The sequence below is a fragment of the Platalea leucorodia genome, assembly GCF_965183815.1.
Source record: "Platalea leucorodia genome assembly, chromosome: 4".
Lineage (NCBI taxonomy): Eukaryota > Metazoa > Chordata > Aves > Pelecaniformes > Threskiornithidae > Platalea > Platalea leucorodia.
The window spans coordinates 51,800,801-51,822,298 of NC_138826.1; the positions used below are offsets into that span (position 1 = coordinate 51,800,801).

At 46.8% G+C, this 21,498-nt stretch overlaps 3 protein-coding genes and 1 long non-coding RNA gene across 6 annotated transcripts in view; 3 read left to right on the plus strand and 1 right to left on the minus strand.

Moving 5' to 3' along the window:
* TTLL12 (tubulin tyrosine ligase like 12) overlaps positions 1-5,322 on the plus strand; it is a 32,516-nt gene extending 27,194 nt beyond the window's left edge. Inside the window, exons 14-15 of one of the 3 annotated variants that reach the window (XR_014227925.1) lie at positions 2,344-2,594; positions 5,274-5,322. Coding sequence is in view for 1 of the 3 variants with exons in the window: in XM_082309552.1 (XP_082165678.1) it covers positions 2,344-2,495 (152 nt within the window). In the remaining 2 variants the exon portion in view is untranslated. Of the gene's footprint in view, positions 1-2,343; positions 2,772-4,169; positions 4,589-5,273 lie in introns of those variants that run through there. The other 2 variants (XR_014227926.1, XM_082309552.1) reach the window with 2 other exon arrangements.
* TSPO (translocator protein) lies at positions 4,661-16,721 on the minus strand. Its single transcript, XM_082309553.1, has 4 exons — positions 16,691-16,721; positions 9,744-9,944; positions 6,315-6,453; positions 4,661-5,413 (listed from the first exon to the last, which is right to left on the minus strand). Exons 2-4 carry the CDS (start codon positions 9,929-9,931, stop codon positions 5,237-5,239), a joined length of 504 nt encoding a protein of 167 aa, XP_082165679.1. The 5' UTR covers positions 9,932-9,944; positions 16,691-16,721; the 3' UTR covers positions 4,661-5,236.
* LOC309589413 lies at positions 6,485-12,704 on the plus strand. The gene is made up of 3 exons (XR_014227927.1): positions 6,485-6,775; positions 7,314-7,540; positions 10,439-12,704. It is a non-coding gene; the product is annotated as an uncharacterized lncRNA (long non-coding RNA).
* Positions 16,722-16,812: 91 nt separating the features above from the next.
* Positions 16,813-21,423, plus strand: MCAT (malonyl-CoA-acyl carrier protein transacylase). The gene is made up of 4 exons (XM_082309864.1): positions 16,813-17,449; positions 17,690-17,777; positions 18,060-18,277; positions 18,548-21,423. The coding sequence occupies exons 1-4, from the start codon at positions 17,003-17,005 to the stop codon at positions 18,968-18,970; spliced, it is 1,176 nt and encodes a 391-aa protein (XP_082165990.1). The 5' UTR covers positions 16,813-17,002; the 3' UTR covers positions 18,971-21,423.
* Positions 21,424-21,498: the final 75 nt, after the last annotated feature.

Below are 21,498 nucleotides of genomic sequence, written 5' to 3' on the forward strand. Positions count from 1 at the left end.
CAGAAATATATTTCTTCTGTCTGAACTCTTACTGTTTTTCAAGCAGTGTGAGCTGCATCTCTGTGCCTCCCACTGACATCAAAGTGTATCTGGAGTTGCAGACTTGTGGGGTTAGCATCTGCCATGCTGGTTAACAGTAATGATGGGGGAGCTGTTAACTGTGCTTGGCTGAGTCTTGTGCCCCTGCTACTGCCATTCTCTGTTTAAAAAGAAAAAAAAAAAAAAAAAATCCAAACAAAGACCACACATACCAAAAAAAACCCCAACTGCACAGCAATCTAGTCACTCTCTGACAGCAGCAAGTTTTCTTTCCCATTTATGGTGAGAGAATGTCTGAAATACCTATCGCTTTATGAAAACCTTAAAGAGATGTCTTACTATCTGTGGCTTCCAGGCTTGCCCCAGGGTCTTCAATGCACAGCTATGTATTAAAGCAGGGAAGGGCCCACAGTCACCATTTGAGTGCTATTGATGTTGTCAGGACCTTCAGCTGGGGCTGCACGGCTAGAAGGCGCGTCCCCTGGGTGGTGGATAGGGGATCCCTCTCTGGAGGGTGCACCGGATAAAATTGAAGAAGGTGCCGCGAACCAACGCAGCCTAAGGGAAGGCCACCCTGACGGAAAAACCACTGGCCCTCCAAGTCATGGGGGTTGGGCAGGAGGCCAACTACCCCCTCCCGGGGGGGGGGGGGGAAGTTGCAGAAACGACGAGCGTCAGAAATGATGGAGAAAAATCGGTAACGAAGTGAGGAGGAGGAGATGGAGCTGGATCGGTCGTGTCCTGAGGGGGAAACCAACGGAAGACTGCGCTGTGGCCCTTGACTCCAGAGCACGCAGCCGCGGACCGATCGAAGTGGAAGAACGATGTTCGCACCTTGTGTGCCTCCTGGCACTGAGAGAATTCAGATCAGATCAGATGTTGTCAGGACCGTCACTCAGTTGTTGCCAAGTGTCTGCAAGAACATGTGTGTGAAGCTGCTTCGTGTTAGGGCCGCAGCATGGCTGACTACCTGGAGCCTTTCTTCCAGCCAGTTGTGGAGGTCTGGTGGCAAAATTTGCCAAATAGGGTGAATTCTTCATTATCTCACCAGGAGGCTCAAAAATGTTCTGTAAGCATGCCCAACCCAGATACTTGTCTCTTGTAGGTAGAAAAGCAGCAGAGGCACCAACACAAAAAGGACTGCCAGAGGAGTATTAAACAGAACTGAGTGTACTCTTTTCTTGTGACTTTGTGGTCCCCAGGACACAGGAAAAATTCATTGCTTGTGCTCAGGTTTGCTGGAGGAGTGATTAGATGTTTTATGTTGGGTGGGTGCCCCTAGCCCAGTCCTGCAGTGGCTGATTCTGTCAATATTGAATCACTTTCATGGAGTGAGGTGATTGAGAAACAGGAGGTGTACAACTGAGCCTTTCCTGCTCAGATCAAGTGGAGCATGGGGTTGAATCTGGGTCTGCTATGTCCACATTGAATGCTCTTTCAGCTGTCCCAGAGTTGTCTTGAATGGGAGAAGCAGAGCAACTCACTATTATTCCTAGCTTGAGGAAAACTATTGTAGTAAAAGGACCAGCCTCACATTACAGCCTTGGCTGAACTGCGTAGGTCCCTAAGCTTTTGAAGATGGGGGCGTGGGTGCCAAAGTCATGGCTGTGATGCTGTAGGCAGCCTGTGGACAAATAGGTTAGTTGCTTCTGTGCAGAGCAGAGTAGCGTTTACCTATGCATCAGAAGCTTGTACCCTCACTTATGATGTCAACACCAGACAGGAAATGAAATCCTGTGTTTCTCTTTGCACAGAATGCATTTGATTCTGAACTCTGAACTGTACTGATGAAGCTTTAAGAGAAAATTAAACTTCTGACTTCCTTCTAGGAGTGAGATGAAGTGGCGGGTGGGAGTGGCTGGAGCGTAAAGGAACAGGACTGCTAGAACTAGAAAGGGAGATATCTAAGAGCTTTAAGAGAGGAAGGTTTGTACTGAAAGGTGAAAGGAGAAGCAGAGTTTTCTGGAAGATGTTTCAGACTGTCAAGCAAGACAGCTGTATTGGGGAGATCCTGTTAAGTAGCTGCAAATTCTTGTTCTAAATGAGGCAGTGGATTAGCACAGTGATTGCAGAATCTGTTGGATAATTGCCCTCTGGATAATGATGGTAGAACAGACCTCCGTCCCTCCAAAAAAAAAAAAACAAACCCACTGAAATAAAAACACCTTGCCAGCTTGGGTCATAAAGGATGGCTTTTCCCAGTCCAGTGTGCATTTTCTATCATCTCTGGCTTAAAGATGGGGAGTGATTCAGGATCTCTATAGAGCTTGTATTAAGAGGCAATGTTTGTGTTCGCCTTTACAGGGAAAAGAATTATGCAGCCTCAGATCCTGGAGGTGAACTTTAATCCTGACTGTGATAGAGCCTGCAAATACCACCCTACCTTTTTTAATGACGTCTTCAGCACCCTATTTCTGGATGAAACAGACAGCTGCCATGTGACATGCATTGTCTAGCCACAGGAGGCTTGAGTCTATTTCCTTCCCAGATATGCTTAACAGCAAGATTTATATTTCAGTTCTATGAGCTGCTGATGCAACTATTTTCCTATTCTGGTAACCCGGGAAAAAAGTCTTATCAAAAGAATATGCATATACCACATACTGTATTGATAATAATTTTGTCTGCATTTTCCTTGTCTTGCTTAGTTCTATAAATCATTGGTTTGCGTTGACCAAATATCTTGTTTATTGAATATGGGAGACCTCAAAATAGGACAGTAACTGGAGCAATTGACTTGTTTCTCAGGTAGCCTGATTGCTTGCTTGCTGGGAAACATTGCACAAGTTCCTCATGTCAACATTAAAACTATAATTTACTGAATCATGTTGGAGTTTGTGTATCTTTCATATCTATCCGTCTGCTATACAAAGATGTACAATGTCCTGATAGGAAAATAATATGGTATTTCAGTGCAATGAACTACTAGCGTAATGAGATGAAAGATTTGGTGACTCTTCCCATTTTTCTTATTTAAAAGAAGGCAAACAAAACCCACAACACTTAAGAACGCTGTACTGCTGGCTGTTGTCCTTAGCCTGCCCTTTAAAGAAACTAGATTTGTGAGAAATGGTCAGGCAGGAAGTGAGAAGGATGCAATGTCTGGAGCAGCACGGGAATGCAGAAGAAGCCTGAAGGAATGAAAGGGATCTGGGAAACTGCTAGAAGCCCAAGCAGTCTTTGGACTGTAAAGTTTAGGGCCTAAGATAGAGGTATTTGGGAATGGGGTGTCAGTTTGAAATTAATCATCCCCATTCTCTCCTCCCTCCTCAAATCAGGGTAACTGGCTGAAATTTAGCAATTTTAGGCTGTACTTACGTTGCTTTGTACATATGTACAAGTTACAAAAATTCTGCTGTCCGTCATGAAGTATATATTATGTGGGTAGTATTTTTTTTAAGCTAGTTGCAGCAATCAGGATCTGCTTGAGAGCAAAGTACAGTTATAAAATTGTATAAATGTTCTAAACCTTGCTTCAAGCTTTGTGAATATGCAGCATGTTATCCCTCCTGATCAGGAAATGGAGAGGGATATTTTAGGCTATTTCAGGCTGGTCTGCAGAAACCTACTTCTTTCCACTGACTGGAACATAGGCTGGAGAAATAAACCATCTGTGTCTTATGAAAATTCAGTCACTGCACAGGTGCAGCAGAAGGGAGAGCTGGATTGCACAGCCAGAAGTGGTGCTAACAGCCGTATCAGTCTCCATGAGCCAGAACTTTTTTGGACTCCTTACTTAAACATAATTAAAGAAACATGGTGAAGTGCTTAACATAGATGGTGTGACTGCAGGGAAAAAGTTTGTCTGTGATATAGAATATAGTAACGGGTGCTTGAAACTGGACATAAGGGGGGCATGCAGTGCTGCTCAGCAGATGTATTTGTCACTTGTAGGAGAGCAAAAGGCACTTTCTGCTTTCAGAGTACCTGAAAACGTAACAAAGTGCCTCTGGATCTAGAGGAGAGGGGAAGGTTTCCCTCATCGCAAAGGGAAAAGTGATCTCACACTTAGCAAACCATAAGAATGGCTTTTAAAAAGTAGTAAGATTTGTGCAGAGGGACCACAAGCTGTGGGCAAAAAATAGTCTGTTGTTGTGCTCTTAGACAAAAGAGATGTTTTTATCTTCTAGGAAGCAACTGGTTGAACTAAGCATCCCAGATCTTACTGTGTCAGCTACCATAACCCTAAGGAGGAGAAACCCTTGTTTCTATTTCTAAGCAGCTAAAGTGAGAGGGTGCAGGTAGGAGACACTAGTAGCTACAGTGTGCATACTGCCCTGCTGGGCAGCAGACCCACCCGCGGCCTGGCTGCTGGCTTCACTGGCAAGGCCGAGTGGTGAACTGGCATCACACTGAGGGTCCAGGTGGAGTATGTTAGTGCTGCTGGTGATGCCTCAGAGGTGTGTGCAGGGGGCTGCTGAATATTTGGGTCCTCTCAGTTTCTTTCCAGGTGCTCTGAATTTCCTGTTTTGTCTTGCTCATTGCAATGGTGAGGAGAAGAGATGAAGGGGCTATCTTTGAGGCTATAGCATCCTGTTGCCTTCAGTATTTTTCTGCTCAAAACCACTTAAAAACAATAAAAACAGAGGAACAAGGTTAGTAAGTTTACATGTAGTTTAATGCATTTAGCTGACACTAGATTGCACAATGCTTCAAAGTGGGAAGGCACAAATTGTGGGGAAAAAAAATCTCGTCTTAAACATTTCCAGAGTACAATGACCAGAAGATAAATCTCTGGCAGCTGTAGTGGGACATGTCATAGCACTAAAGCACCGTGTCTAGTGGTAAACATCAAAGATTCAGGCCACAATCATGCCTGTCACTGTTAGGAGCAGCTTTCTAGAAGCTGTGTTAATATATGGCTGGATTTCTTCCTCTGAACATAATGAAGTTGTAGTTCATGCTTCTTTCTGATAACAGTTAAAATGCTGTTGTCATATAAAATGTAATGCTATAACATAGAAAACTAGTATTTTGCAATCAGCGCTATCTTTTAGTTTGCTATAAAACTCAGTAAGGCATACACCCCTTTGTGACTTGCCTAGTAAAGACATATTTGTTTTAAACAAGTACTGCTTTGTCAACTTGTAATTATCAAACTAATGGTACAAGTAGTTCAGCTAAAAATAAAATAAGGCCATGACTTCATTTAGAAAATTCTTGTGAAAAAAAAATAATCTCTTTGGCTGAAAAATGTTTATTCAGATCTGTTCTTGTTGCGATTGTCGTTCCAGATACGATAATTGAGTGCAGAAGCCATGGTTAGCCAAGCTAAATAAGGAACCATCAAATAAGCTGCCGTTTTGTTGATGTTATACCAGGAAGCAGTTGTAGCTGTTGCCGTACCAGTCGTGAGCAGGAGAGTCACCAAGCCCTGAAACACAGGAAGGTGGTTAGCGTTGCTTTTACTTGTTGCATTTGCTTGACTAGATAGTCTTTGTGTGGCTCTTTCCACTTAGCTCTGGCACCTGTTGGATCCCTCTGTGAGTTAATTCCTTCTCAGAAAACCAGCCAGCAAAAAAAAGACAGATTTCTGCTGAGTTATGAGTTGAATTGACTCATAAAACAATGCAACAGTCACAAGAAAGGGCATTGCAGCTGGGAGCAGGAGGGGGAGAATAAAATCCCCTTCACCTATACCCTCTCTTTTTGGCAGCGGGAAGTGCTACATTGACTACAAACCCAGTGTGACTTTGAGCAAGTCACTTAGCTAAGTAAACTTATCCAGTCTTTTCATGTCATAGATGCTGTCTGAAGAGATGCAGTGTGAATGAATCAATGATGGACTGGAGTCTTCCACTATTACAGCATTGCATATATATTTAGAGAACCGGGCAAATATTTTTTATTTTTATTAGATTTTTATTTTTGAGGCAAGCTGTTTCTCTTCAGACTGCAGAAAATTAGTCTTGTCTAAAATGGGTGCTGATTACCTGAGTAATGTTATGATAAGCTGCTTATCACTGCTGATTGTGAGAGACACCTGGGAATTTTAGTGAAGCATACATGTTTACATTTTCTGGTCACACAAACCTCTTATCAAAGGGTGGCAGAAAGAGCTTCTTGAAATCTAAACATTTAAGGCTGTTGTAGATATGTAAATTCTCTCAGGTGGCTGCTGGGATGCATTAAAGAGAATTTGAGAAGACTTCTGCAAGCCATATTCTGTACTCAGGCTCATTTTCAGGGAGAAAAGATTGACACAAAACTCTTGTCTTAGTGCATTGCAAATGACAGCAGAAGCCTATGATTAAGAAACTGACTTTTCCACTTACCCATCCCATTTTGTGAGCTCCAAAAAATATTGGAGTCCATGCCCAGTTTAATGCCAGCTGCCCTGCATACAGACCCAGAGGAACCACCGACTTTTCATTGAAGCCCCCCAATTCCTTCCACACCAGGTAGGAGCCAAATCTGGAGAAAGCAAATGTAAGGTGTCATTCAGTACCTCTGTTAGAAAGCAAGCACACATTCTTGATCAAATGAAGTTACTTCAGTGCTAGGGTCTAAATTCGTTTGGAAAAGCAGATATCCAGGTACTGCCACTACTTGGCAGAGTAACTGACTGCACAGGGTTGATCACCCTACTGTAGATAGCAATATGGAGAGAGAAAATTTCCCTGTCCTGCCAGAGTTCTCACTTCTAGGTGCAGAGGAGCAGATGACCTACTGCATTTCAGTCTTAAAAGAGAAAGCCATGTTGAAATGGAAGCAAGTCCAAGATGCAAGGTAAAAGGTAAGTCTAAATAGTGAAGAAACTGTTAATTTTCATACTGGGTGTTGGTGCTTTAAAAATAAATAAATAAAAAAAAACCCTTAACTTTTAAGTGCATGAAATTAATATAGGGGGAGTAGGAATTGAGTGGCATCCCAAAGCACAGGTGAGTATGGGGATGGATGGTGTTAGAGCAGGAGGAACCCTATAGTCACTTTTCAGAAGGAACAGGACGAAGATGGGGAGAACAAAGATTTTCGGAGTTCTGTGGAAGGAATTAACCACAAGGAGCATCCAGCACCCTTCCTGCCTGCAGGATCCTGGCTACTGAAAGATCTTCCAAAAATATTTTCAAGATTTTGAACAGATCTTCTTAATGCCACAGAAGAACAGTTCACTGGAGGGATCCCAGAATGTAAGCTGCTAAAGACAGGAATACTCAGGATTTGGGAGATTTACTAATGTAAGGTTTATTTTTGCACTAAAGGAGCCTGATTACAACAGGGAGCATTCATCACCTAAGACTGTTTCTTTTGCTCTTGTTTGACTTTCCCTTTAGGCATCAGCTAGATTTCAATCCAGATCAGCGCACAGCCATTCCAAATGACTACAGTAGAATCCCCTGGATAAAATGCCAGCATCTGGAATTATATCCTTGTTTCAGAATTAGTAACTGAATGCCGATTCCATCCTGGTAGGAATGTCGACTGGATTGTGCACTACGCTGGACAGCAGGGGGCTCATACGTATTTCTGCTGGCAGTGGAGCAAAGACGGAGACCAACTTGTAAGCATTATTTTTTTAGAGGCAGACAAACATCCATAGGAGTAATTGCAAGGAGTTTGTCTTCATTTGTAGGTCGTACAAGAAGGATTTTTCTTCTGTTTAACCCAGTTAGTGACCCAAGCTTGCTTCTTGACCATTACTTTCATAAGGACCAAACAATGCAGCTTTGATATCTTGGCAGTTTGATTGCAGAGAGTATTAAAAAAAAAAGGGGGGGGGGGGGGGGGGGCAGGGGAAGCATTAGAAACTTCACAGTTTATCTTTGTAAAATGCATCAGGACCCAAATCTGTTCCTAAGTGATTTACAGAGCCACAGTGTGGACTTACAGTTCTTCATACTTCTAACTTTGACTTCAGACCAAGATCACGATATACAAATCTGCTAGGAAGCTAAATGTCAAGAAAGGCATGTAAAGGCTTATTAAATCTTGCTTTTAGTTATTTCTTGCTTTTAATATATTCAAGAGATTCTAAAGGAATGAGCTGTCTTGATCATTCAAGGAATGTGTGCACATGATGGATTACAGAAGAAAAGGCCTGGTAATAAATACGATCTTTTCACTGAGCTAGATGTATAGTACATAACCGGGAGCATCCACCTCAGAATATACTGGTTCTGATATTATCAAAGTAAGTGATAAGCTGTCACAATTTCAATTTTTAAACTATTTAACTTGATATCCAGGTTTATGATGAGGAATCCAGAAACAGGGTTACAAATTGTGCAGTCAACTTGAAGGAAGCCCTTCATGGGAAAGCCACTCAGCTCCTGTGTCTTTGATAAAAGGCATTTTTTTTTATTCACAGGACAGTAATTATCTGATTCAAATGCTAACTCTTGGGATATACAAGAGTAGAGAGCAATTTTTAAAAGTACACTCTGTAAAAGGAGAAAGAAAAGAGAATGCTGACAGGAAAGGAGGGACAGTACATGAGGCTATAAAAACTATAAAACTTTTCTGGAAAGAAAATGAAACCAAAATGAGAGAATGTGTAAGAGCCAATTTAGCATTCAGATACAGTTTCAGATATTGCATCACTGCTGTATTTTGCAACAGGTGGTGTGGTATTTAAGATAACCTGCAGGACGACTATATAATGTTAACTTGGAAAAGATTTGGTCTCTTTGAAACTTTATATAGTTAAGCCAGTGCTATCTACAAACTACAAATCACTTAAAATGTATTGCCATGATGGAAGAAATGGAGGGGTAAGCCATAAAAAGCATATTGCAGCCTAAAAACTATTACTGTTGGATTACCAACAATGTGTGTTTGATAGCTAGGAAAAAACATGCTGAATCTTGGTATGTAGCTAGTTCTGAGTGACCAAGTGCAGAAGAGACGCAAAGCACCACTTTGTGCCTGGGGGTTGCACTGACCTCCGTTGAGGCTCTAGGAGCAGAGTGCTACCTCTCCTCTGTGGCGCAGCTCACCAGAGGTGACATAAAAGCGCGTCACATTGGGTGGACAGCTTCCAGAGCAGTCTGTGAGGAGTATCAAAACTGCCCAAACAATCTCCTGAGACAACCTACCTCTACAAATATTTTTGCGACATCTTATTAAAAGTAACAACTGCCAAAATACAGTAGTATTAAACTTTTAAGGTTCCTGTGGGAATGGTATTTGGCCTTGTGATTCCTTTTTCATTTGACAGTAATTGCTGCGCTGTCAGGTATTTTAAACTAGTTGTTAAATAAGGAGACAGTAGATGGTTTCAAACATTTACAGTTTAACGGCCTGGCAGTTTTATTTGAAAGGACATGTATGTTTTGATTTTGGTTTCTTTTAATTGAGCTCTGTTAGTTATATCCTAATTCTCCCCCCGTCTGTTGTGTCCCCCCCCTTTCTTTTTTTTAAACTTTCCTAAAAAGACTGGAGGACATACATGGAAGAAATCCCAGTGCTGCCTTGTTCCATCGCTGCCAGCTTGGCAGGTCTTCCCCTCAGAATGGATGAGGAAAGCAAATTAATGGCAGCTTTTCAAACTACTGCTTTTGCTGTGGATACCTGTGCATACAAAATGTCCTATCAAACCCACACACAACTCCTAAAACATGTTTTTACCTGTTAAACAGGCAGCTTGACACAGTTTCTTACAAACGTACAGCCACAGGAATACAATAACAGTTCTCTGGCCCAGCATTATACAATAAGCATCTTTGAGATCAGATAAATGCCTTAACACAGTGTGAAAAACATACCCCATAGATGTATAGAGAGTTCCCCAAACAGGAGCAAACACCCAGTTAGGTGGACACCAGGATGGCTTCTGTAGAGATTCATACCACACTGGAATTTCCTTTTTGGTTATCTTGCTTCCTAAAATTCCTCCTGCGTGGGGCAGGAGTGTGAAACCCACTGCTGGGGCCCAGGCTGGTACCACTTCCATCGAGACCGTGAATCTGAAACAAAGCCAAATGTTGATTGGCAGAGCAATTCTAAAATGCAACTACAAAATTTTCCATTTTTAGCAGATTTTAAAAATATACATGTGTAGGATCTGATCCACAGCCCGGTCTTGTCACTGAGAAAGACTGCAGCTGAAATGAATGGATCTTGTACCAGCTTCACTCACCCCCATAAAGGGACCTATCATCATTGACGTTGGGGGGGAGAAGTAAAGCCTTTACTTCCCTCTCAGCTTTGCGCACCAAGATTACTGAATTTTACCTACAGAAATATCCTCACCCATAAGTATGCCAGAGGAATAAAGCAGTTTGATATTAGATGAACTCTACTTGGAAAAGAAAAAAAATAAAAAGGCACTAAGCGTGTATTTCTGTATTCACCAAAAGGTCCGTTCACTCAATGGAATGGCGTAGTCAAGAGTAAGAAAGCTGTGTGTGCTTTCCTGTGCTCAAGCAAAATAATTATATACATTGTGTTGCATTTTTAGCCTCCAAACAGTGCTAAGGACGCTCAATGGCTAGTAAGGGTGATGTGAATTAGTAGCAGACACTTGGAAATCTGCCTCAGAAAATAAACACCAGGGAAGACAATGAGAAGGTAAGTACTTAAATGATGTTTTGCTAAACAAGGAAGGAGATCTTAGTGGATAAATGGGGAGGACACCTGTGGCTTCTTCACGAAGCACTCAATCAGTTGCAGCAATCATAGCTGCCAAGCCCATAAAGTGTACTGGATTAAATTTGCCTACAGATAAGACTAAGTAATGCCTTGCTCTGGTAGGCCGCACTGCTTTAGTTGGAGTATGGGCAGCAGTAAAAAAAGTAAGCAAGTAAGCAGGAAAAAGCTTCATCACCGATTTTCTGGCCAAAAGCCAAATGCTACAGAAGAGCTGTGTTTAGCTTGCTAAAACGTAGACAGATTAGAGGTACGATAACAAAGGGCAGAACCGAAATGCGGTATTTTTTCAAATATACAGTAGGCAAATACACCCAATTCCTGTTCGTCTGTTGTGCAGGAGGGGGAGACAGCAGGAGGGAATCCTAAGAGATTGCAGCTGTGGGGAAAGAGCCACTGTGGGAGCCCCAGGCGCGAAAACAAAGTTTTAGAGCAACCAGCATTTCAGAGGCTTGTCAAAGAAAAGTGCCTTATTGACTTGGCTGTTGTCTTGGCCCATGTTTAAAAGTTTTTATTGCTATAGTTATGACTGCTGGGATGAGGAGGCAGGGAGTGGGGAAGAGGAAATCCCGCTTGTAACAGATGTGCTTGAACGGATAGGAAATGGCGCACAGATGACGTTGCAGTGTCGCAGTTCTGCTGGTACAGTGGATTTCTGTTTGGAGCACAGGTCTAAGCTCGGCCAGCATGGGAGCTCTCTTGCATTATGGTTTTTGTCCCTGTCCTCAGGGGTCTGCCCATACGGTTATGCAGATTTAACGAAGAGATTTCAGTGGCTGGGACCACAAGCCAGATTGCATGGGATCAAGAAAAATCCCGGTGATGACAGAAGCAGGGCAGAATTTTGAAGGCAAAACAGAGAGCGTGGAGGGACTGGTAAAGCACGCAGGATTAGAAAGTTTGTAAGGAGTAAACAAGAAAGGGCACGTAGGCTGCTGGGCTGTGGGCATGCCTCAGGAGAGAGTCGTGGGAGGGCAACGAGTAGGAATGCACACAAAAAAGGCAGCAAAGCGGTATACGACAGTCAACGTCAAAAACAGAACAAAAGAATGAACGAGTGAAAGAAAGACTAAGCAGGGAAGAATTCAGAACCTAAGTTTGGGGAGAAGTGGGAGAACAATGATGTGCTAGTCTGCTGGAAGAGTATCGATTAGGTCTTGGGCGGAGGACGGGCAACAAGGAAGGGAGGAAAAAAATCCGCATAGCTCATTGCTGTAGTCATTGCTGCCGTACTTCCTGCCTAAGGGATTCTACTTGCTGTTTACCAGGGAGCGTCTCAAATGGAGCAAAGGAGTTAATGTGTTCTCCCACACCTAGATCTGTGTTGTTACCTTCCTGAGGGAGCAGGCTGTCAGTTGCAGCATACACCACTTGTCACCTGCGTTGACAGCATGAAAGGCTCCGCTTTTACTGGGATGTGAAGGAATTGCTATGTGCAGGAGCAACAAGGTGTAATGGGAACAAGAGCTCCGAGCACAAGGATTCTCTTTGGTTGCCTTCAGATAAGTAATTCCCAAAGGTTAAGTTAGAAATTTAAAGTTGCTAAGATCTCACTAATTCTTAACCCTGTTGCTCTTGCTTTTTCTGCAGAGAGAACACCAGGCTTAGTTCTCTACCCATGCTGTAAAGCGCTGGTCATCTGTGCAGCTCTAGTCTGGCTGTCAGATTCTAGTATTTTCTTTAAAGTGATAAGCAAGGACCCGAAGGGGCTTATGCTTTATTTGCATGTAACAATATCAGGGTGGTTTCCTGCAGGTATTAAGCAACTGGACTTTGTCAGGGGTTTTGTCAGCTTCTCTCCAGGGAAGAAAGTCTGAAAGCGTTCTGCAAGCTGAAAGTGCAAAACGCTATCAAACTGGAAAAATACTGCTCTGCTGCACTCATCAGTGGATAGTAGCTACGCATCTGTCCCTCTGCGTATGTTGGAGGAAGAATGCTGAAATAATTCTTAAGTGCCAAGAGAAAGAAAATCAGGCAGGCAAACAGAAATGGGGAAGGCGCAAAGCAAAGAAACAGGGAAAGTGAAGCTGTGCATCAACAGGAGAGAAATAGAAGTGAAGAGGTAGATTGAACATATTGGCTTGAACTGAATCTTGGTGCCTCAGTCTGTTGACTACTATTACCACTAATGATATACTGTATTTTCCAATAGTATTTCTCAGGACTTCCCAAGCATGGCAAAAGACTCTCTCTTGCATAGTACCAAGGAGAAAGAGGAATGAAGCCATGCAGCGAAATCAGAATGTGCTGGTAGGCTCGGCCTAGTAGACCACAGCTGTCCATCAGCGGTGGGAGTTCCTGTATTTTAATTCCCAAGAAACAAAATACTAGTATTATCTCCCACAAAAAGCAGTAGCTAACTCGGGGAGCAGCACTACTTGATTTTGGAAGAAGCCATGTCCATCTTCCTCTGGTTACTTGGTCTTTAGTCAGAGAGTAAGAGGCAGGGACGCACTGGAGAGCCGGTGCATTCGGTCGGCGCTGTACCACGTGTTTGGTTAGCTGTGCAGCACGAGATCGTGCAACGTTTATAGAATGCCCAGTACAGCTTTTGAAAGTGAGGTAATCACAGAGTATATAAAGGATTATCATCAGCTCTGAATTCCTTTTAGCGTGTAGCTGATAATCCTGAAATTATTTGGTGGGTGATAACTTACATGGCACAGGCTTGCTAACACAGCCCCTCTGGCTGCATCTGTATTACACAACCTAGAAATAATTACTACTTTCCCAATCATATCCCAGCTCCACTTCAGGGTGAGATCTGGTTGCACAATATTCTCGCACCCTGATTTTCATGCTGAAGAAACCTGGATGTCTCTGGATGGTATCTGCAGCGTGCCCAGCAGATATCTGCCTCTAATTCCACCACAGCTGGAAATCTTTTCTCCCCCCCCCCTTAACTTGTCTAGTTCTGTTTCCACCTCTTATCTCTGCCCTGCAACGTTTTCTTCATCATCCTGCCCATTTTCTGTTTAGCCCTAGTCTGACTTCAGGCAGTTTCAGCAGCGCAGTGATGGCTGCAGCAGGCCAATTTGTTTTACAAAGATGTTAAAATAATTTTTTTAGGTATTCAAAACGTCCAACTTGCCCAAAGATGGTTCTAGCTACATAAAGTAACAGGAGAAATAAAGGGGCGGGGGGAGAACCAATACTGCAACTTGCTGCCTGCTGGGCTTCTATCTTTTTGCAGGTTGTTTCTCTGTGGTGGTGTAACATGCAGAAACTCAAAGAAACCAAAGCTTTCCGTGTCCTCCCTTTTCTGGAAAAAACATTGCGCACCCAAAAAAGGGATGGGGGGACTAGACAGATCATGACGGAGGAGCTGCCTTGCTTCAGCCTGATGAAAAATGAACTAAAACACTTGTTTGCTTCGAGCAGGTCTCGGAAGGGCAGGTGGGTCCCTGCCCCTTCTCTGGGCACTCCCAGGGACAGCTCGGTCGGCGGGAAGGAGAAGGAAGGAAAGAGCAACTACTTTCATTGCATTTTCGTATATTCCTGTTCTGATAAACCTCTGGCTAATCCCCTTCTTGTGCAACTTAGTGCTGGCTACCCAATCACATGGGGCTTAAATTATAGCTATCGCATTAAAAACACGGAGGAAAATCTCTCGGCAGGGCTAAATCACCCACGTGCCTCTGGGGTTTCTCGTCCCCGCTGTTCTGAGGTAGATTGACAAAGCTGTGAACAGACAGACTACTGAAGGGGCGTCCCCCAAGACGTACACCCTCCCTCTCATCCTCTCCGGGATATGTTTTTTGAGGGCAGATGAGGTTCTACCCAGGTCTGAGAGGCAGCATGCACATTTTCCCTGGGGAAAAGGCTTCTTCCCGAGATAGCCGTCTGAAGAATTAAGGGGTGCGTACTTAACTTATATTGATAAGCTATTTATGTCTCTTTGTGGCTTTAACTCCTGGGAAACCACAACACTAAAACCAAAGTTCTATCACAGTCTGTGACACAGAATACGGCTACCACAAAAAAAAAGCACTTATCTTTGTGATCTAATCTCAAGTAATAGAGAAACTTAAAACCGTATATATTATATAATATAAATTCAATATAAATATCTAACATGTAAGTGTATATGTTTATAATTTGTATTTATAACTAAAAATAAAAATTATGCTATTTATTTCAGGATGTAATGCAAGGTGTATTTATCAGGTTTAGAGACACCAACTCTCACTGCCCAGGTTACACTTTGCTTAAAATGGCAGAGCAGGAGTTGTGCAAATAAATCTATGCCTTATTGAAGATTCACATGCTGGGAACTGAAATGTACGCTAGAACAAAATCTTCCCAGGTGATAATTTGCCATTTACTGCTCAATCTCTTCTAATTTTCCCTATGTATGTTTGTATAAAATCCTCTGCAGACAGCGTACTTTAAAGACAAAACATCCCTTTGACTACCTCCCTCCCAAACAGCTGCCCAACCTCCTGCTGTAGGTTTTTCTTCTTCTTCTTTGTTCACCCACTTGGAAAGTGTCATCCCCATCTCTTCTTAAAAATGTTAAGTTTCTCTTGGATGCTTCTAGTTTAAGTGCTGCCTAGGCCTGACTCTTTTCAGCTCGCCAGCTATTCTTTTAACAGGGTAAAACGTAACCAGCACCGCATCCGAGGGATGCTTTAACAGGACGCCGATGAGGTGCCACCGCGGGGGAGTCTCCAGCGCTCTGCAAGCGGCCTGCGCCCTTTACAGCAAACCAAAGACAAAACGGCAGCGCCGAGGGGCACCCACAGCCGCAGCCTTACGGCCCGGGCTGCCGCGGGGCTTTGCAGGAACGGGACTCTGCCCTGGGCTTTGCCTCTGAAAGCACCGAACGTGAAGGTTACAACCGTGAAACCTCCCAGGGCCTGATGGGCGTCCGCTAGGGCGATCTGCGAGCCGGTGGCCTAACGCAAAGGGGGCACCGTTGGCTGTCGGGGCTGGTGGGGCAGCTGGTGGCGAGGGGGCACCACCTCCGCCGGCCAGCCCGGCTCCCAGCGTCTCCTCTCAGCGAGCACAGGAGGCATCGCCGCTTACGCTGCAGGCAGAGGCCGCCACGGAGTGGGATGTAGTCACGTATGCGTCATATCTATCCTGTGTTACTGCCCGCGTATTTCGGCTAAGTTGAGAAGCTCACTGGCTTTTCCAGGTATTTTACCTGGAGGCCGACAAAACCGGAGGAAACCATCTTACAGCATAAGACAGAGATGAGAAAAGTGAGCAAAATCAGCTCACTGGGATCCTTTTGAATCAGCCTGAGTAAAAAGGCAACAGAATTTCTTGCTATTCTGATCCATGTTGCTCCTGCCGAGGTAAAGCAATACAATCTGTTTTCTTAAACTGCTCTGCGAAGAAGTCCGACTCGCTGCTGGATGCTGTTTCATAACCTGAAGTGATGCAAAGTCGTTGCACAACTGCGACTTTGGCATGGCAACTTTCACTTTCTTTTTTTTTTTTGAGTAATCCTGCTATCGAATGCTCAAATGAGTAAAGTGCACTTTGTGCTGACTTATAAGCGTTACTTGGAAATTCAGAAGAAAATTTCTTTCGCCCTTAAAGAAACGGCCAATTAAAAGCAAATTACACTGAAAGAAAATAGCTTTACTTAAACAGCAGCCTGAAACAAGCTTCGCTCCAGCGCACAGAGTAAACGCGCATGGGGCGAGAAGGCAGAGCCCCGGGGGCGCTCCTATGCAAAACCAAACTTAACAACAAGCTTCCGTGGGGAGCGCCCCCCCCCCCTTTTTTTTTTCTTTTTTTTTTAAGAAAAAAAAGCACTTTCCACGCCAAGCACCGGCGCGGAGACGCAGTCGGTGCCTGCCTGCCTCAACCCCCTCTGCCCGTGAGCCGCGGCACCGTCCCGGCCCCGGCAGGCGACCGGCAGCGGCGGGCGCCGATGCCCCCGGGCGCTGCCTGCACTCGCCCGCGGCCCGCCCCGCCCGCGCCGGCCCGGGCACGCGGGGCTGCCGCCCGCCGCTGCGCGCTCGCCACGGGGCGCCCTCCTCAGGCGCCCGCGGCCCGCTCCGGCCGCCGGCGGGACCCGGGCCGAGGCCGCCCGGGCCGAGGCGCGTACCTCCGCTCCCGCGCCGCCGCCCGTCGCGCCGCCTCTGCCGTGAGGCGGCGGCGCCCGCCCCCAGGGCCGCCCGGGCCCGCCCCGGGGAGGGACCTCCGGCGCCGGGCGGGAGGAGCGGAGCGGCGCGGCGCGGGGCGCGGGCCGGGCCCCGGGCGCGGCTGAGGGCGGCGAGCGGCGGGGCCGCCCTCCCTCCCTCCCTGCCTGCCTCCCTCTCGCCGGCGCCCGGCGGGGGGTGGCTGCCGGCGGGGGCCGCCCGGTTCCCGTGGCAACGCGGGGCGCGGCGGCGGCGGCGCAGGCGGCCGGGCGGCGGCCATGGGCAGCTGGGCCGCGGCGACATGGCGGCTTGGTGGCTGCAGCGGGCGCGGCGGCCTCCGCGGCGCACCGCGGCGGCGGGGCAGCTCCCGCCCCGGCGCTGGGGACCGGGCGGCGAGCCTGAGCGACCTGCTGCAGAGCTCGGTGGGGGCCGAGGAGCCGGGCGCGGCGGCGGCGGCGAGGCGGGAGCGGCCGTCCCCCCGGGAGGGCACGGTGCTGCTCTTCCCCGGGCAGGGCAGCCAGTTCGTGGGGATGGGCCGCGGGCTGCTGCGGTACCCCGGCGTGCGGGACATGTACCGCCTGGCCGAGAAGGTGCTGGGCTACGACCTGCTCTCCCTCTGCCTGAGGGGGCCGCGGGACGAGCTGGACCGCACCCGGCACTGCCAGCCCGCCGTGTTCGTCGCCTCCCTGGCCGCCGTGGAGAAGCTCAACCACCAGCAGCCTAAAGTGAGGGGCGCGCCGCGGCGGGGAGCGGGGAGCGGGGGGGGGCGGCCCCCTCGGGGTGAGGCCGGGCCCCGCCGCGGGCCTGGGCCCCGCCGGGCGGCTGCCGCATGGCCGCGGCCTGTCGGGGCCTGCGCCGGGGCTGGGGGCCTCCCCCGGGGCTGGGGGCCTCTCCCTCGGCGGGACGCCCCCCCCCGCCCCGGCGGGGCCCGGCTGATGTTCGGCCTCGGGTCTGTCTCCGTGCAGGTGGTGGAGAGCTGCGTGGCGGCGGCGGGGTACAGCGTGGGGGAGTTCGCGGCGCTGGTCTTCGCTGGAGCCCTGGGCTTTGCCGAAGGTGCCCGGGAAACGCGGTGAACCCCCTAGGCGGACCTCCCGCCCCGTGCTTTGTGCGAAGCATTCACCCGCCACCGCCGTTTCCCTCCTGCTTTTTTTTAATTAGAGGATAAATTTTACTTTCTATTCCCACTGTTCACTTTAATACGTGTAATACAGCATTAAAAGCATTGACGTCTCATGAGAGTAAACGGCCGCCCTTTCTCGCGCGCAGGTGCAAGGCGCCTTTAGCGGTGTTTTCTCGGGGCTGGTATTTACCGAACGTCTCTGTTTTTCTCCTTAGCGCTGTACGCGGTGAAAGTGCGTGCCGAAGCCATGCAAAAGGCGTCGGAAGCCGTCCCCAGTGGAATGCTATCGGTTATCGGTCGGCGAGAGGCAAATTACAAATTTGCCTGCTTGGAAGCCCGTAAACACTGTGAATCGCTGGGTATAGCAAACCCCGTGTGTGAAATTTCAAACTATTTGTTTCCAGACAGCAGAGTCATTGCAGGACACTTACAGGTATTGCTTCAGAATAACGATCCCTTTAGTTGAATGTAACATTTCGGTTTTTGAGACTTTTACTTTGCGCTTCTGCGTGCAAGCAATGTACGGCCTTAGCTTGTCCAAACAAGAGTGTCTGATCTGTGGGGTTTTTTTCCCAGCGTGTGCTCAGTTGTTGGGTAGGGACAGGAATCCCTTTATCACAATAAGGCCGATGAGGTGGTTCTTGTGGGGTGACTGAGTAAACCTTTGTCGTGCAAGACTCTCACTTCTCTCTCTCTTTTATAGGCTTTGGAGTTTTTGCAGGAGAATGCCCGAAAATATTATTTTACGCGTACAAAAATGCTTCCAGTCAGTGGGGCTTTTCATACCAGACTTATGGAACCAGCAGTAGAGCCATTGGCTGAAGTCCTAAAATCGATTGAGATTCAGAAACCACTGGTCTGTGTCTATTCCAATGTTGATGGCAAAAAGTACATGCACTCAAAGCACATTCAGAAGCTGTTAGTGAAGCAGGTGGTTTCACCTGTTCTGTGGGAACAGACCATGCATTCTGTATACGAAAGAAAGCAAGGAACAGAATTTCCTTACACGTACGAAGTGGGGCCCGGGAATCAACTAGGAGCCGTTCTCAAAAAATGTAATTTAAAGGCCTGGAAACAATATAACCATGTAGATGCTCTGGAAGATGAGGAAGCAGCAGAGACCTAAGTAGCCTTTTGAGAAAAATCCATGCAACTTGTTTTTTCTGCCTAATTTAAAAATAACTTTGTGCTCCCAAAAGAGGAAGTCTTAAACATTCATGGCTTCTCGTGATGAAAAGAGCACCGTGCGCGTAATCGCCGTGAACGTTTTCCTTCCCCGTGCGCCTCAGATGTGGAAGGGGAGAGCAAAGTCTGGCTCTTCTGCCTGTGTCGGTACTGCAATACTGCCAATAAACGTGCCAAATAGCCTTCTGTTGGGCCTCAGTCCTACAAGCAACTTCTCCTCTCTTTTTTTGTTTTTCCTTTTTAAAATTTTTGGGGGGTGCAGATTCAAGTTGAAGTCGGTAGCTTTGGCTGGCTGGCCTTTGCATGGATAGGGGGTAGGAGCGGGCTGTTGGCTCCGGGTTGTGGAGAGCTGTGCGCCGGGCTCGAGGGTGCGTTTGGAGGAGCCATCCGGTTGTACGGCTCTCGGCACGTTGATGTTCCTGTTTTCTAACTCGCCTGACTTGTGGGATATTCATTGGCATAAAATTCTTTTATTTCGTGTCCATATTGCCAGGTAGCAGGTGGGTAAGGCAGAAGATGTTATTACGAACGCGATTTTCTTAAGGTTAAGCTATAAATAAACCATGAAGTTTTTCTTGGTATTTTTAATCCTGTGGGGTGCATCATTACTGGCCTGTAGCCGACACGTGGGTGGAAGTCACTTTCCCTCCAGTTGTCCAGTACCGCACTGGTTGTGCAGAGTTACACGAGAAACGTTTCACTGAAAGAAAAAGCTTACCGAAATTCCCCGCCTCCCCAGAGGTGCAGGGCTTTTGTCGCCCCTGACCGGGCCCCTGGGGCTGCGTCGGCTGAATCGGCCCTTCAGGTGGCTTTTCTTGACAGAGCAGAAACTTTCCGGAAAGATCTTTTCGGGGGGCGCTTTTGTACGGGGCGAACCCTGTGGTAGCAGAGTGCCGGGGAGGAGGATTTGAACGCTGGTTATTTCAGTTCTCTCCATGTTCTTGAGCGTGCTTTGCCAGCTCGTACGTTTTCTGGCGGCAGGGGATGAGCTGGAGAGGAGCGGGTTGTCCTGAGCCCTCCTGGAAAGAGCTTCCCGGTGGCCTTGTCGGCGAGGGCCGGTGGCGGGTCCCTGCGCTGGCTGGGGGGAGCACACGCTGCCTCCCGCGCCTTCCTCGGGGCCTGCGACGCTCGGGGCGGCGCTCGGCGCGGCTTTGGTGCCGCATCCCTGGGGTTGGATTCCGTAACCAACCTTTGGCTTATTAAAGTCGGTCCGGTCGCGTTACAACATCGCGCTGCCTGCGCAGGATGCCTGCGGGGCGCGCGGGAAATGCACGCTTGCTTTGCTTGCTCTTTGTCTGTGAGGGGTACTGCAAGCTTTAGGAAATGGGAGAGGACAGCGCTGGCCAGGGGATCACGGGCAAGCCAGCAGGGATCGGTTACGTGGTGCGTGTTACAGCGTGACCAGAAGCTTCAACTGAACTCTAGCTTTTTTTCCTGTTTTATTTTTGGTATTTTAATGGTATATTTAACGGATATAGAGGAAAAATTGAGGATATCTTACTTAAATGACCATGCATGTCTTCAATAATGTATTACGAAATGCAGAATAACTTCCAATTACAGTATTAATCATTTCGTAATTTCACATTTCTGAAAGGGAAAGTGAATTAAAAATAGTGGCCTCAATTACGATTGCTTAGTGGAGTGTGTTATTTAACAGTTCTTTTGTGAACTGAAATTGGCAGCTGAGCCTACCTTTATAGTACAAATTCCACTTTTGGCATGTGTAAACATTAGCGACCAGTAAAATACAGAAGAATTTGTCAGCGTAATCGTTGGACTATTAGAGGCTGCCAGTTAAGGGTTGGGATTACTGTAACGAAAATTATTTCAGTGGAGGCTCCTTCGTTACAGGTAAGGCGTTAATTATTCAATAAGGTGTACCGAATTTGTCACTAGATAGAATATCTCAACTAAATCCATTCCATATTATTAAACGCTGAATTACGCATGTGCTGTGTTAGAAGTTTCAGGCTACGTCTTGTAAGCCCAAACGCAACGTTAGTGACTTTGCAACCAGCTTTTGTGATAGCTGGAACTGAGAGTGGCATGTTGGTGGCGCTAATTTTGGTTTTAGTACAGTGCTTTATAGTTTCTGGACTTTTTAAAAAATTATTTAACTTTTTTTGTGGAAATTTTGGAGACCTGTTTTCTATTTGTATTGTTATTACCATAAGTATTTTTCTTTTTTTTTTCTCATTTCACATTGCATACTTTGCCTGGAATAAAAGCTCTTTGGGCGAAACACGCTAAAGATCTGTTCGCAAATGCAGAATATTAGATAACCTTTGCACCGTCGCCAGACGCAGAGCGCCGAAGGGATGTCTGTACCCTAAGAGCACCCCGCTCTCGTGGGCCCCGTTCAGTCAGCGGCAAGAAGGAACTGTAGGCGCTGCGCGGGTGTTTGCTCTTCTTCTGTGCAGCCTTTCAGCCGGAGCCGAGGCAGCAAGCCGCGCGTTGCTGAGGCCG